The sequence below is a fragment of the Colletotrichum lupini genome, chromosome 4 (genome assembly GCF_023278565.1).
Source record: "Colletotrichum lupini chromosome 4, complete sequence".
Taxonomy (NCBI): Eukaryota; Fungi; Ascomycota; class Sordariomycetes; order Glomerellales; family Glomerellaceae; genus Colletotrichum; species Colletotrichum lupini.
The window spans coordinates 5,789,653-5,803,568 of record NC_064677.1 but is presented as its reverse complement, the minus strand read 5'-3'; the positions used below and the strand labels follow the sequence as shown (position 1 = coordinate 5,803,568).

The following is a 13,916-nucleotide window of genomic DNA, read 5'->3' as shown; positions in this document are numbered from 1 at the left end:
TTTTAACGCGCTTTGCTGAACGGTGATGTCTGTGTGTTGTTTGTCGGCGACGAATCGATTACTGTTTTTGGTTCCAAGACCTCGGCTGTCTTTTATCCTTAAGCTTTGGGAGGGAGGTTAGGGAAGGTGAGTTTGGTGAGTGAGCGAGGTGAGCACTTGGCAGACAGGTATCCCTCCGGCGAGATTGAGATGGTTTTGGGGCTGTTGTTGGCGACGGAGGTTATTCGAGTTCTCATTTTTTTGTGTTTGTTTTGTAACTATATCGTCTGGTGTTTTTTGCTTCGAAATATCGACGGCATCTACCCTTCTGGCCCCATACCGCGTCTCTTGTTGCTGGTGATGAGGCGGAATTGCTCTTATTCTGCGTTACCGTCATGTTGAAGGTTTTCTGTTTTCTCCAAAGTTCGCCGAGGCTGGTGATGAATTTGAGGATACTTGGCCAAACCTTTCCGAGTTTGATTCGTGTGCATCTAGTCTCTGTTGTGCCAAAGCTTCTTTGGGTCATTTGCGGCGATGCTGTTGTCGTTGCGGTGGCGGAAGTGTTTAGAATAGAATCCCGGGGGGCGAACGGCTTTCCCCCGGAAGGCCGGTGAAGACCGGCCGTTGGCGATGAGGCGAAATGATGGGCGTTTGCTTTACTCATTCTACTTCGGATGACGGGGCAACGGTCGGGTGTACTGTTCAATGATGACGCTTACCGTACGTCGGCTTTTTGCGTTGACTTCCTCAACGGCCTTGGCTTCTTCTGGGAGAGACTTCGTGGTGGTGGGTTGTTTCCGACAAGAGTGAGTTGGATATGGTCAAGCTGGATGGGTGGAGGAGGTTTTGATCTCGGGGCGTCATTGTATTGAGCTTGTATCCGAGGTTCTTGTTTGCGCGATGTGTTGCCACCCCTCTTTTGGGGTTGTCCTTCGAGGAATTTTGCTCTGGGGGCTGGAGGGAGGGAGATGGGGTTGAGCGGGTTTTGTTGTGTCGATTGACCTTCTTGACCTTGTCACGGATGGCCATGCCCAGGTACTGATGATGGTAGATGGACTTTTCATGCGTGATTATTACTCGAGAAGGTGTTTTGATGGTTTACAAGTAGTTCTACTCTCTCGACATTCCAAATCGGGGTGATGGTGATGATACTGACGATCAGCTATAGATCTAGACGTTCTGAGCTTGTCAGATACCCCTTCGACGTCAAGATTTCGGGTAAAATTCTCAGTTACATATCATCTAGAGCAAGAAAGACAACCCTCATCATCACTTCACCTCGTCGCTTTGACCTTTATAAGTTGAGGGAAGTCTTATATCAATTTTGATAAACGCTCTGTGAAGGTGATCAGTTCGACATCATCGAGACACCAAGTCCGTCGCATCTTGAGTTTAGGGGAATCTGTCCATGAGCACGTGTGTTTCACGCTCAACAGGTTCCTTGTATTTCGTCTCTTCATCATATTCTCCAGAAGCAAAAGGATTTGGTTACCCTATAACGGTGATTACACTGGCGCGTCTCTGCCAGGGTTGCATCGATATCTGAACTTCGGTAGAGGGGCCATTTGGACCTGCTGAGCATTAACGAGAAGACGGCGGCGGGCATTACGGCGAGTATAGTCATCATTGAAAGCATAGGCCCTTGCGTCCAACGATGGTGGTTCTGTCCAGACAGAATGCCAGCAACAAGTGTTGTAGAATCTAGGCATCGGCCTGGCCAGTATTCCACATAATTGCATGTCAAAGTCCATTTCATGGGACCAATCTGCTTCGCCTGCAACTATACTGGAGCATGGACAGAGAGAAACCCGGCTGCCGATTGCGATGAAGGTTGTAAATAGCAGCGAGGCACGTCATAGAAGTCCAGATACGTTGTGAGAGTGCTAGAAGGAGTGTTTGGTGACAAACCTCTAATCAAGACTTCGGGAAGGCAATGTATCGGGTCCCGGGCTGCCCCAGATTATGACGTTGTAGGTTTTACAACTATGAGCCCTGGGTTCTCCAAGGGTCAGAGGTTTCGATTTGAATAGGCCTCCAAATCGGTTGATGTTTCCTACTGCCCCTATGGCAGCTAGCTGGAGCGTGCTACTATGCCGGATGACGTGCTCAGAGATGCTCATTTTATTTCTGCGGTAGAGCATCGTTGAATAGCCGGTTTCATTTCGCTGGTAGTTAATCGTAACAAGGTCCTCAAAATGGAGACAGAACCTTTAATCTTCTGGAGGGAAAATGATATGCTAGGCCATATTGAATACCTGGGGCCTTTCTGCCGTCGTAGCAATGAATGAATGGATGATTCAACAGCAAAGCAATACTTCATAACCTCATGTTGAAATTCATTTGGATATCTATACGACTAGCATCTAGAACTCTGCAGACACAGCAATGAAGCCCGTCGCCTTGCCCTCGGCAGCCTGCTTCATCAGCTCCTGGTAGATGGGGTCCTTGGTCTGGTAGTACTCCATATCCCTGATCGCCAACATCGTCGGTTAGCCACAAGTTTGCGTTTCCGTTCAAGAACGAAGACGGGGAGACGGGTACTAACGCTTCGCTGGCAAACGTAATCTCGTAAACGACGGACCATGCCTGGGAACCCGGGACGTCGGTCAGAACCTTGCACTTGCTAGCCTTTGAGGCGACGAGGTACGTTGAGCCATCCTCCTAATGATCCCGAAGAAAAAACACAAAGTTAGCAAAGCATGTCTCCTCAGATTTTTTCATGGTGGGTAGATCCAAGTATTGGGACTTACCTTTTTGCAGTCGTTGACAAAGTTGCTGAACCTCTTCACCGCCTCATCTTGTGCAGGGCCGTCTGCGAGCGCAATGAGTCCGATTCTGGTGATGGCCATTGTTTTGTGTGCGTTTGCTATTCAAAAGGTCTTGAAGTCTGATTTGTTGGTTTTTGGTGTTTGATGATTCAAGGCCAGTCGCTGAAATGTATCCGTGTAGAATATTCCCCCGTGGGCAACGTTGTCGAATCTCTCGAGTCTTTATATAGGCGTCCGGAAACTCAGTCCTTTTCCAACACGGGAAGTCACCGCCGTCTCTGCCTCGGCGCACCCATCGACGTCTCATCATGCCCGATGAAAGGAGGCGGAGCAAGGGTCCCCGTCATCCCGTCCGTCCCCCGGCCTCAGAAGGCCACCTCCGCATAGGGAGGTGAGTTTTCCGTATGGATCCCTATGCGGGGATGGGAACCACATCCGTCGACTTCCGGGCTTCTCTCTGCCTATCGCATCAAGTCAGCGGAGTAGATTAAGCTAGAAACCCCCAAAGATACACATCCTCAATCGTCTCACCGACAGAAAGAATGGCCATGGGGACGGGAAACACGTAGCCACTAGTGAATAGGTAGAGAGAAAGAGGGGTTCACAATCCACCGTTCTTCACTTGTCTTCAACGGAGACCGAACGTGTATGCATGAGCATCCCCCTTGGCACGCTAAGTAGCGATCCTGCCGAGGCATGAATTGTCCAAGTGGTCGTTCCAAGGCCACCAACAAATCACTGGTCCAGAATCCTTCTCTTTTCCCCCTTCCCCTCTCCTAGCTTCCTGGGTTTCCTGCGAAACGTCAGAAACAGGCGGGACCTTCGATTTCGGCTGTAGTCAGAGAAAGGCTCGGCGACCGGAGGAAATACCGATTCGGGTCGCTAGCTTGCGTCAGTTGCTGTCGTAGCCGGGCAGATCCCGGCTTCCCGCTAAGTGGAGCAGATAAACCCCGGATTGGAGGGCGGGGCCCGTGCCAGGCCACCGCAAAACCCCCCGGTCCGGTGGACGATCGATACCTGCTCACCTGCTTTACTTGATATCTTTCCGCCGGCCGGTTCGGTGGTTGTGCACGTGAAGAGTGGCTTGTCTTGGAGTCTCGGAGCCTGAGGAAGTCGGCAGTCGGGTGGTAGGATTTGCCACGTCTTGTTCATGCCACTCGGGCCCAGCTTGGGGGATACCACATCACCATATGATTGCAAGGCAGTCTCTGATTGAGTAATTTGTCATTCATTCTATAAACATCATGAACTTTTACCATGGCCAACCCCGAGCAAACCCTTATCAAACAATTTCCTTCGTCAAACGTGAACATTGTCCTTCGTATACCCAATGTCCCGTCGTTCCCTCTACCTCCTGAAGAAACAACAAAAAGTTCATAACATTCGAAGTATGCTTAGTAGTTAGAAATTAAAGGGCCGCGATGTTTTAGATGACATCTCTACATCTTCCAGCAGCCAGTTCGCTCCAGGGAAACAATCGATCTCGCTCCGAGAACGCCTCGCCATAACAATATGCAGGATATCAAATGCTCGCTAGCTAGAACCAGGATGATAAGCAGAAAAAGAAGAACCATCGACACAGTCGAATGGCAAAAAAAAGACAATAGCCAGCCGGAACCCAATCTATATACGTGTGTAAAATATTTCGTGTGAAATCGAAGGAGCCCATCACTGGCTTCCTCTTCGTCGCCTTTGATCCCTATAGTTGAGGGAATAGGGAGCAGGACGCTCTTGGCGGACCGTTCGCCGGTCCGGGAGACCAGACCGCATGTCCTGGTAGTAGTTGCTCTGCGCTGGGCCCGGGGCCGGCTGGTAACCCACGGGCGACCGCGGAGCGTAGGCAGCCTGGGCCATTTCGGCTCCGGTCGTTGGGTACAGGCAGTTTGGTGGCGGTGGTCGCAGGTAGAAGTTGTTTTCTTGCGTTGTGTAGTGCTGAGGTGGAAGGCTCGACACGGGCTGCATCGGTCGCATCATCTCGACCGAGGTGGGAGGCGGGTAGGCTTGCATGTTTCGCTCCTGCAGCGGGGTCCCAAAGTCGGCGATGGGCATCGTTTGTTGAATCTGTGTTGGGAGAGGCTGTTGGAAGAAACCGTGACCAGCCGCATGGGGAGGCTCCGCAGGCGCAGAATGCGTAGCAAGCGGCGAGTGGATTCGGGATGACGGCTGGCTATAGCTGGTAGGAGCATAGTACTCTGGAGCAGTGTTAATGCGAGGCTCGGGACGACGACCGTGAGCAGCAGTCATGTCCCGGAACATGCGCGAGCGGTCTCGGTTCAAGGCCATTGCTGCGGATCGATCCGGCGGGGGTGTAGCCTGGCCGTCTACCCAGCGACAGGAGTCAGACTCATCCGCGGTGTGAGAAGAAACGGACGCGGGAGCCGAGGGGACCCGGTTTGCAGTCGTGACCGGGACAGTCTGGCTCTTGTCCGTAGATGCTGTCGCGGGGTCCTGCGGGCGCTTGACCACCTCAGGGTGGACTCCCTCAACGTACTCAATGAACTCCTTGAGGCTTTGTACTTTTTGGCCCAACTGTTCGATCGTCTTGCCAGAACCATCGCTGCCGTCGGGAAGCAGGCTCTTGATTGCATCAACGATCTGATCAGCGATCGACTGAAGCCTCTTCTCTGTGCCCTTCAAAGGGATACCGGTGATAGGCTGAAGCAGGCCGAGAAGCTGCAAAGACTCCTCGTTGTTTCGTCGAGCGGCTTGAAGCGACTCGTTCACTTGACGAAGTTGGTCATCGCTGGTCTGGCTCTGCTGCAATTGCTCGCAATGACTCTCCAAGGAGCTGATGTGAGCTTGTGTGCTCTGTCGGAAGGAATCGATGATTCCACTCGGCGTAAACGTATGAACGGGTTGTGCTGGTGCTCGGCGAGCCATGACTGGCGTCCCGCGTGTGCTTGAAGGGCGAGAGTCGTCAGGACGCGGACTACGCCTTGGCTGTTGACTTTGTGAAGTCGAAGGCAAGCTGCCTTCTTGTACCGGGCTATAAGAGCTTGACGGGAGGGGGTATGATGGCCGGGATGTAGGGCGGTTGCTCTGGATAACATGGACCTCTTGAGGCGCAGGGAATGATGGGCCTGGCATCGGGAGTCTGTTCGACTGTTCCGGATACCGTGGGTGCATTTGGAAATCTTGAAGGGGCTGAGAAGGGTGTGAAGGAGGAATCTGAGAAGGCAAGTAGCTGGCGCGAGGGTCATTTTGCAGGTGAACAGCTTCCGGTTGCGGAGGATGATGGCCCACGGGTCCGTTGTGGCTGTGAGAGCTGCCTTGCTCCTCCGCAAGGCGATACTGCTCGTAGTAGTCGCCATGGCTGACTGCCCTCGAGGGCAGCGCCTGTTGTCGCTGGGGCATTGGCAACTGGGGTTGCCGCATTTCCGGAACCTGCTGTGGTGGCATCTGCAAGGTATCCCAAGCATTGCCATTATCTGTGTTGAGGCCTTGCGTGACCCACAGAGGCTCCTGAGCGTTAGCACCCTGCCTTTGCTGGTCATGTTGTCCAGGCACGTAGTTGCTACTCTCGTTCTGCGGCATAAAAACAAAGTTGACCTGGAGATCGGCGTCTGCAATCATGCCGTCCATGTGATGTTCGCCAATGCAGAGGTCCAGATTGTCAGCAAAGGCAGGGTCGAGGCTGAATGATGGACAGATGTCGAAGCTAAACTCGTCATCAGATTCTAAGTCTGACCAGGCGTTGCTTCCGTATGGTAGAGCTTTCGGTGCTTCAGCAATAATACGAGTGTTGGGCTTCGTTGCGAAAGATACGGTGGGGATGTGGAACGGCTTAGGTGAAGTGGACTGTTGAAGAGCGGTCAGCTGAAGTTCTGGAACTCCGTGGCTTTCAAGGTAGGGTACGCACCATTCGCCCCATAGATGACTTGTAAATGGGGGAATCAGGGTCTCGAATTTCAATAGCAGAGTCTCGACGCCCTTGCACACGGTAGAACCGAGGAGGAGGAACGTCGTCCCCAGACTCAGAAGGGCTCCTGGACGATGCGCAAGAGGATGCCGAAGGAGTCAATGCAGGCTGTTGCACATCCGTGCTGAGTGAGAGTGCGTCCCACTGGGCCGTAAACAAGGAGACTCTGTTGGCGGGTTCCAAATTGACTCTTGATGCGTTACCCTCCAGCATGACCTCGCGTCCAACGTAGACACAGGAGCCAAAGAGCGTTGCGATGCCGCGATATCCCATCTGAGGGCGCTCTGAGACGGAACGGCGGAAATCCAGGCTCGGGCCGTACAATGTAAGCAGGAAAGTGGTTCCGGATCGTTGCTCAGTGTGAGTCGGGACCCAGCAGACAGCCTTCAAAGGCACGAGCATACATTGGTTGGTCCGGAGGTTGAGAATGTGAAGCGCATCTGAAAGGTCCTCTGCTGTGCCGTTCTCCACGATGGCCACCGGATCACCTCGCTGGTATTCCTGGCCGTCGAGAGATCGCCCGCCATGGACAAGCGTGCCATGCGCCGGCTGCATGTTTGCGTTGACTGGATCGCTATCCAGGATCGTATTATGTGACATATCGTCTTCCAAGGAAGGCTGCTAGTCTGATGGAAAAGAGGAAAGAAAGAAGTGGGCAGGCCGCAAGATAAATATCAACACCACCACGAGGATTAATAGTTTTCGGCGTGGCACATAGCTTGGTGAGAGTCGGCGTTACGTCCGTGGATGAGTCGAGACCAGGCTACACTGTGAACAGAGTAGTAGATGGTGTGCGAAGACAACGTCGAAGCGTCAATATCAGGCAGGGTGATATAGGTGAAGAAACATGGAGGAGCGGTGACCAGCAGTGTTGACGAGGAAGTGACGAATTTTATAACACAAATCGGAATATGAGAGAAGCGTGAACGCATACGCCTAGGGCACTTGACTGTACCATATGCGACTTGGCATCGATTCGGGTCCGATACCCATACCATGGGTCAAGGAGGAGCTGCAGCGGAAGCCTCATCGCACATCCGCCAGAATGAACTCGTACGCAATCCCAGTCGACACCCTCCCATCTCTTGCGGACGTAGGGACAAGGGGTAAGGGCGTGTACATGGAAGAAATCCCAGGATGCACTAGAGGGCGATCTGCTAGGTACCTAGGGCCGTAAGGTACAGATCCTTGTCGACGACAGACCAGGGATCATGACGGGGCAGGCCGGGACGACTGGGGTGTGATTTGTATAGGTAGCAAAGCCATGCCGCCATGGCTGTCTCGGACCCTTTCTCCACCCTCAAGACCTGGCTGGCTGCTTTGAACTGGCTTGTCACGCTTGTGTGGTTGTGTACGGTTGTGTAAGCCAGCCAGTGCCTTCGCAATTGCGTACCAAGCACCATTGTGTATCGGAACATGGCTTTCAGCCAGTTCGTATCGTCCACGTCTCTCGTCTTTGGCCACTTGGACTTGGATCATCACTGGTAGTCGACATAAGAAAGAGATTCGAGTCAAACATCTCGGAAGCAGGAAAAAGGCATCATCTACGACAACTGTATCCAACTGCCAGACTTATTTAACGCCATTGACGCTGTCTGAATAGCTGGAAATCCTTCGCGGCAGCATATCATGGCGCTTGTTCGGTGCAGACAGAGAGACTCATTTCAAAAGAAATGTCATGAACATGGAACGCAAAATTCTGAGAAGTGATAGGGCGAGACACGCCATTGGTTGTTCGACCATGCCGGAACACCATCCAGACTGCGCGGACGTGGAGTAGCCGGACGCCTGCAAAACCTCCTCAGCCACTAGCTTCTAAGCGGTGACCCCGCCAGATTTCACAAGTCGAACATGGGCTTAAACCCCTTTCTCCCATGAAGTTATCGAGTCTTTGCGGTCCACAAATTGGGGGCTCCGACTTGGCTCTAAGACAGCATAACTGATCACCCTATCCGTATGCTGCCAGGAACGCCGCGGTGCAGAACCCAGAGCCCCGTTGTAGACATGGACCGAGGCCACCGAATTTCCGCCACAGGTTGAGACCAAAGTCAACACCGCCATCTTGGTGGCTTTTTTCATTTCGATGGACCCCGTCCGGTCTCGCTTGCTCACGAAAGCCAGCACTCTTGCTGGGTAGAAATGCTAGCTCAGAGCGGGCAGTACTAGCTGTTCAGTCGCTTGATGGTGAGATGTGTCTTATCTGGCGATATTCGCCTTATCAATTGTACATTTGTCGCGGCGGAAACGATCTGGTAGCAACCAAATGTGAGGGTTGCCCAGGGAGCGTCCGCATCTCGCGACAGAGAGGATAAGCATGGTCTAGAAGTAGCCACTTCGCCGTCCTTACTTGCTTGTCTTTGAATCGGCCTCGGTCTTTGTGTCGTCTTGTTTTTTGCTCTCTTCCGGCATCTTGCCGAACTTTGTCAAAATATTTGCAGCCCATTCTTCGAACTCCTTCTCAGCCGCCTCGTCCGTCTGGCCAGCCGCTCCACGGATGCTTCTCCTAGCCATCTCTCTCAAGTCGTCGACCGAAGACACGTCAAATGCCCAAGCAGCACCACCAGTCATCATGATTGCGAAGCTCATGACGTTCAGTGTGGCCAGGTTCAAAGCCTCGACGGCAATCATGCCACCCTCTGGATTCCCTTGTTTGCCCGCAGCATAGTGGCTAGGTTGATAGAATTTCGGGAAGGCGGCGAGTTGTTTGCGGGCCACGGAGCGTCGGGTAACCATTGCCGAAAATACGAAGAAGCCGGCGCCGGCGAAAAAGAGGCCAAGTTGTTTCGCGGCTCTCGATTGGAAAGGTGAGGATGTTGGCTGGGCCTGCGACCGCGTCGGGCGAGTGTCAGGCGACTCATTCTGGGAAGCCATGGCGGAAGGGGAGAGTTGGGCGAGCATCGGATTATACCCCTTTCCATTGAAGCTACTGTTAGACAAAACAAAAACATCGTGGCATTCTCAGAGCAGCTCACCAAGCTCAGAACGGCATCTGCCGGTTCAATTGATCGAGACGGGTGTCGATGGAGTCCCTTGCGCGGTTGGTGTTGAGAGACTGGGGAGGTAAAGCGGAGCTCTGGCGGGACAGACTTGGGAGCTCCTCTGAATTGGAAGTCGGGGAAAGGAAGTTCCCGCCACTGAAATTTTCGGGCCCTGTACCTGTATATGCAACAAAACAGACCTTGCGCTCCGTTTGGTCCATACACCTTTGACGGGCAACTAAGCGGGCTGTGAGCTGTGTGCATTATGTAAGTCAGGTACGTATACCGCAACGCATCGGCTTCAGTGCCGGCCAAGGGTTCCAATCGACGTTCCTTCCAGGTTACAGCGATGCTCCTGGGCTTCGATCTCATCTCCTTCTCTCCCTCAGCGTGGTGTCTTGCTTCTACATCTTCCCATCAGCAATCGCAGGAGAAGAAGGCAATGACACAAACGAATTCACCCAACTGAAATTGAAAAAAATCTCTTGTCGATACCTTCCTTACCCTCGTATCTGTATCTTGCAATTTCGCGGCATGCTGGAGACTCGCGAAATGCTACCGTTCGCTACGGACGAAATGCACGTTGGCCCACTGTCAACACCACATACACAACTTCCAGAAGCCACGCATCCAGACTCGTCAGGTACCTTGCCATTGCAACTACAACTGCGGCAGCCAAGCCACAGCGTGGACGGCATATTAAGAAGGGCGGAAACCTCAAGATTGCGTCCGCGAAAGCCATCCGGCCTCCCCTCCGGCCTCTGCAGATGACCTGCTGGCAGTCGCAGCGGTCTAATATGCTCCATGGCGCTACGGAACAGATGGCTGCGCTAAAGCCCTTGTCGAGCAATGGCACACGGCTCTCCCCATGATTACGATGCCCAATCAAAATGGCCCGCAAGATACGACCAATCTGCCTCCCCCCCATCTTGGGATGACAGCCCACATTGCAACGGCTGCTCCCATCAGTTGAAATCACCTGCAGATGACATGCCAGTCAGATGGTCGGATGCCTTCCCCGGGGCCTGCCCAGCTTCGCTGATGGCTGCATCTGGCGAGATGCCTAGACCCCGCCGCCTATTCCACTTGTCCACTGGATGCTCAAAGGCTTTCCAGCAACAAGTACCTGTGCAAAGACCGTCAAAATGACAGATCAAGTGTCGTTTCTCAACTACCTGCACTTACACGCCATCGACGCCTCACGGGCCTACTTGTTTTACGACTCATGTCCCCAGCTCGGATGCCTTCATTCGCCAACTGCAAACAGACCTGAAGAGATGCTTGTCTCGGCAGCGATCGATTGTCCGAGATCTTGATTGCTGGATCGCTGATGGGTTCTGACGATTTCGTGACACGCTGTCGGTTTTTGGTTGCACCAAGCTGCTGGGTTCCCCAGCGCATGCGCGCGATGGCTGGCCAAAGGCGCCCAATGCAGGCAGGCTCGGCAAACGTCCAAATAGTACAGTAACACCAAACGCGATCGTTATCGACGACACCTTTCTGGCTGGCCGCCTTTTGAAAATCGGATTCTTCATTCACCTTGTGCTGAAGACGACAAGCACTTGATCCTGCTGATACCCGATGCGATGTCACCACAATAAACTTACAACAGTCCATTCGCATGTGGAATACCATCTCTTGCCTAGCTCCCGACCCTTGTTTGGACCGGCCGCACCTCACGCAAGCCCGAAAGCAACAATACCGCCGTTACGTTGTCGTCAATAGTGCTACGATGACAAGGAACTGGGTAGATTGCGATCGTGGGTTTCGTGCAGAACCAGAGCGATCCAGGCCGTGGACGGGCGCATCAGGTTGAGAATCTGCAAAATGATGAAAACACTGGGTCGAGGCATCATGTGCTCGTGGGGTGGATTACGAATGGGCACAAAGTGGGTGAAGTCATCGCATTCATGTTCGTGAGATGTGATTTCGGATTCAGTCGCAAAATGAGATATAGCGCATCGCCCAAAAGCATCGTCAGCGGGGTGCGCTGCCAGTCGTCGTCTGTGGGGACTACGGCAGAGCTCCCCTCCCTCAACATACCTTACTCCGTACGCTCGATCAAGGAGAAGGGCGTCCCGACAGTCGGGCGCCTGGTTTGATAAACACTCCAAGACAAACAAGCCGCAATTGAGTTGGATGGGAGACATGTGTTGGCTCACGGTTCCTGACGAGTTCCAAATTGACCGGATTGTCTCAGGTCAAACTCGGTTTCATCACACGTTGATTGTCTTCTTCATGGTCAAAGAAGGATACCTGCAGCCTCGCATTATGAGGGAGACGACTTACAGCGCGAGACAACTCTCTTGCGACGAACAAGGATGAGTCCTGTTCTTCAAGGTCAAAGCGAGTGACGAAGTCAGATGTGCAGAAATCAATCAGGAGGTTGGCAGGTTTTGTGACGCGACAAGCCTACAACTCGTCGGGTCCTGTCATATATCACTTCTTACGAGATCTAGCGCCTCAGCCAGGAAAGGCAATAGTCACGAAGTCAGCACCCAATTACGTCGAGGATCCAGCCAAAAGTGACGCCTATCCACAGCAGAAGATTTCTCTTGGTGAAAACCAAGTTGCTGCTGTTGATAAGGGATTTTAGCAAAGGACCAGATTTTTTCGATATGCAGTGCAGTGCAGGTGGGAATCTCCGCGATCGCCGAGGCGCGAGTTTATCGTACTTTTCGAACCTGGGGTGCCACGGTTCCTTTACCACAACACTGGGTCACAGATCAGATTGCCAAATTGCATCGTGTTATTGTCAGATCGATTCGATGGGCCAATGCGGCCGTGCTATGCCGGCCAAGTTCAATGTTTGCCTATCAGCCATCAACAAGTGCCGTTTGATATGCAATGATCCGATTGCCTAACGGGCCACCCCAAAGACACGCAAACTTGTACGACCGAAGTTTCGAAGGGCGACGGGAGCAACCGCGTTGCCGAAAGTTTGCTAAAACACCGTCGGGGGTCTTTTCCCGTCGTACCCTATCTACTTGGTAACCGCTGCCTCTTCCCTCCCATCGGCTGTTCTTACGTTTCAGCGTTGCGGTCAATTTTAGCAAGCTCCAGGTCGCGAGAGCCGACAGGATATGGCGCCAAAGCGACGGGACGCTGCGCACAGACTGGAATCCGACAGAGAGGAAATGGATGCGTGCGAATCTAAGTCGTATTTGCTAGGAGCACGCCACACGATGCAGGCTTTAGTCACGAATACCGAAGATGTCAAGGAAGACCCAGACATGGCAGAGGGGAAATGGGATTTTTGATCAATTGTCACTTTCTGATGAAAAGTTACATAGGGAGACGGAGGCTGGCCGTTTGATATATGACGAAAGGTAGGACAAGGCAGGGAGGGCTCAGGTTCAGTGGGAGGAAGAAAAGGCGATTCTCAAGATCGAGCGAGACCAATGCTTAGCGCTGCCCATCCATCGCCAGGCCCTGGTCCCGGCGGCGTCTCCCCCGGGCCCCCGGAGAAGATGGGATCCACTCTGGCATGGGTCCACGGGGGATCTCAGAAATGGAAGCGGCGGCGGGTAAGGCGCGGCTTCCCAGGATGGCACGCCGCACACGCCATCGAGAGCACCGTCCACACTGTAAGCCGCACACAGTACAACCACCTGGGCCACACAAGGCTACCACCCACCTACTCCGTACCTACCTTACCTTTAGCACCTACCTTGTGGATAAGGTACCTTAGCGCCTGCATCATTTGAGCCCACTTCCATCCATCATGAACCACTCAACGTCAACATCATTCTCTTTTCTTTCTGCAGACTGCTGCCCACAAAGTTATATTTCTCCCTACGCACGAAACCCCCAATCTGCCGAGAGATTAGACGTCATCGCCAAAGGGTTCAGCCAGCCGACGAATCGCGGTCCCACCCTCAGCATCCCTCATCCTGGCTTACCCCCGCCAGCTCTCACGTGGGTTGATCATCAGGGCTCCAACGGCATCTCTCGGAGCACAAAACCAAGCGCGACAACGATTTGCAGACTCGATTGGGCCAATATTCAACAGCCAATCAACCGCTTGACATACGAACTTGACCCTGTCCAACGTCTCTCGCAAAGACCAGCCTGTCGGCGTCCACCCCTCCCTTCTCTGCCACGCCACTTTGCTACATGGTAGCGGGAGCCTCAGTTGTGTCCCAGACAGCCGTCAGGAACCATAAGCCACCTGATATTACTTGGCCCGCTGCACATCATCCCGAGAAACACGTCCCGTTCTTTCTGTACATACGGGACAGCACGAACCCTATCGGTATACCGTGGGGAATA

The 13,916-nt window shown here is 53.1% G+C and overlaps 7 protein-coding genes across 7 annotated transcripts; 2 read left to right on the top strand and 5 right to left on the bottom strand.

Annotated features, from left to right (window-relative positions):
• Positions 1 to 2,342: 2,342 nt before the first annotated feature.
• Positions 2,343 to 2,828, bottom strand: CLUP02_08824 (uncharacterized protein; the record flags this gene model as incomplete). Its single annotated transcript, XM_049287805.1, has 3 exons — positions 2,343 to 2,448; positions 2,525 to 2,640; positions 2,730 to 2,828. 3 exons carry the CDS (start codon positions 2,826 to 2,828, stop codon positions 2,343 to 2,345), a joined length of 321 nt encoding a protein of 106 aa, XP_049144948.1.
• Positions 2,829 to 4,415: 1,587 nt separating this feature from the next.
• On the bottom strand, positions 4,416 to 7,221 carry CLUP02_08823 (uncharacterized protein; the record flags this gene model as incomplete). The annotated part of the gene is made up of 2 exons (XM_049287804.1): positions 4,416 to 6,545; positions 6,607 to 7,221. The coding sequence occupies 2 exons, from the start codon at positions 7,219 to 7,221 to the stop codon at positions 4,416 to 4,418; spliced, it is 2,745 nt and encodes a 914-aa protein (XP_049144947.1).
• A 1,788-nt stretch (positions 7,222 to 9,009) lies between these two features.
• CLUP02_08822 (uncharacterized protein) lies at positions 9,010 to 9,537 on the bottom strand (the record flags this gene model as incomplete). The annotated part of the gene is made up of 1 exon (XM_049287803.1): positions 9,010 to 9,537. The coding sequence occupies one exon, from the start codon at positions 9,535 to 9,537 to the stop codon at positions 9,010 to 9,012; it is 528 nt and encodes a 175-aa protein (XP_049144946.1).
• A 106-nt stretch (positions 9,538 to 9,643) lies between these two features.
• On the bottom strand, positions 9,644 to 9,865 carry CLUP02_08821 (uncharacterized protein; the record flags this gene model as incomplete). Its single annotated transcript, XM_049287802.1, has 1 exon — positions 9,644 to 9,865. The coding sequence occupies one exon, from the start codon at positions 9,863 to 9,865 to the stop codon at positions 9,644 to 9,646; it is 222 nt and encodes a 73-aa protein (XP_049144945.1).
• Positions 9,866 to 9,926: 61 nt separating this feature from the next.
• On the top strand, positions 9,927 to 10,415 carry CLUP02_08820 (uncharacterized protein; the record flags this gene model as incomplete). The annotated part of the gene is made up of 1 exon (XM_049287801.1): positions 9,927 to 10,415. A coding segment is annotated over one exon (489 nt), but the record flags the coding sequence as incomplete, so codon positions are not given.
• Positions 10,416 to 10,609: 194 nt separating this feature from the next.
• On the bottom strand, positions 10,610 to 12,879 carry CLUP02_08819 (uncharacterized protein; the record flags this gene model as incomplete). Its single annotated transcript, XM_049287800.1, has 13 exons — positions 10,610 to 10,770; positions 10,830 to 10,851; positions 10,914 to 11,189; positions 11,252 to 11,319; positions 11,389 to 11,634; positions 11,700 to 11,752; positions 11,807 to 11,850; positions 11,934 to 12,056; positions 12,151 to 12,328; positions 12,352 to 12,431; positions 12,534 to 12,588; positions 12,673 to 12,760; positions 12,822 to 12,879. The coding sequence occupies 13 exons, from the start codon at positions 12,877 to 12,879 to the stop codon at positions 10,610 to 10,612; spliced, it is 1,452 nt and encodes a 483-aa protein (XP_049144943.1).
• Positions 12,880 to 13,368: 489 nt separating this feature from the next.
• On the top strand, positions 13,369 to 13,767 carry CLUP02_08818 (uncharacterized protein; the record flags this gene model as incomplete). The annotated part of the gene is made up of 1 exon (XM_049287799.1): positions 13,369 to 13,767. One exon carries the CDS (start codon positions 13,369 to 13,371, stop codon positions 13,765 to 13,767), a length of 399 nt encoding a protein of 132 aa, XP_049144942.1.
• Positions 13,768 to 13,916: the final 149 nt, after the last annotated feature.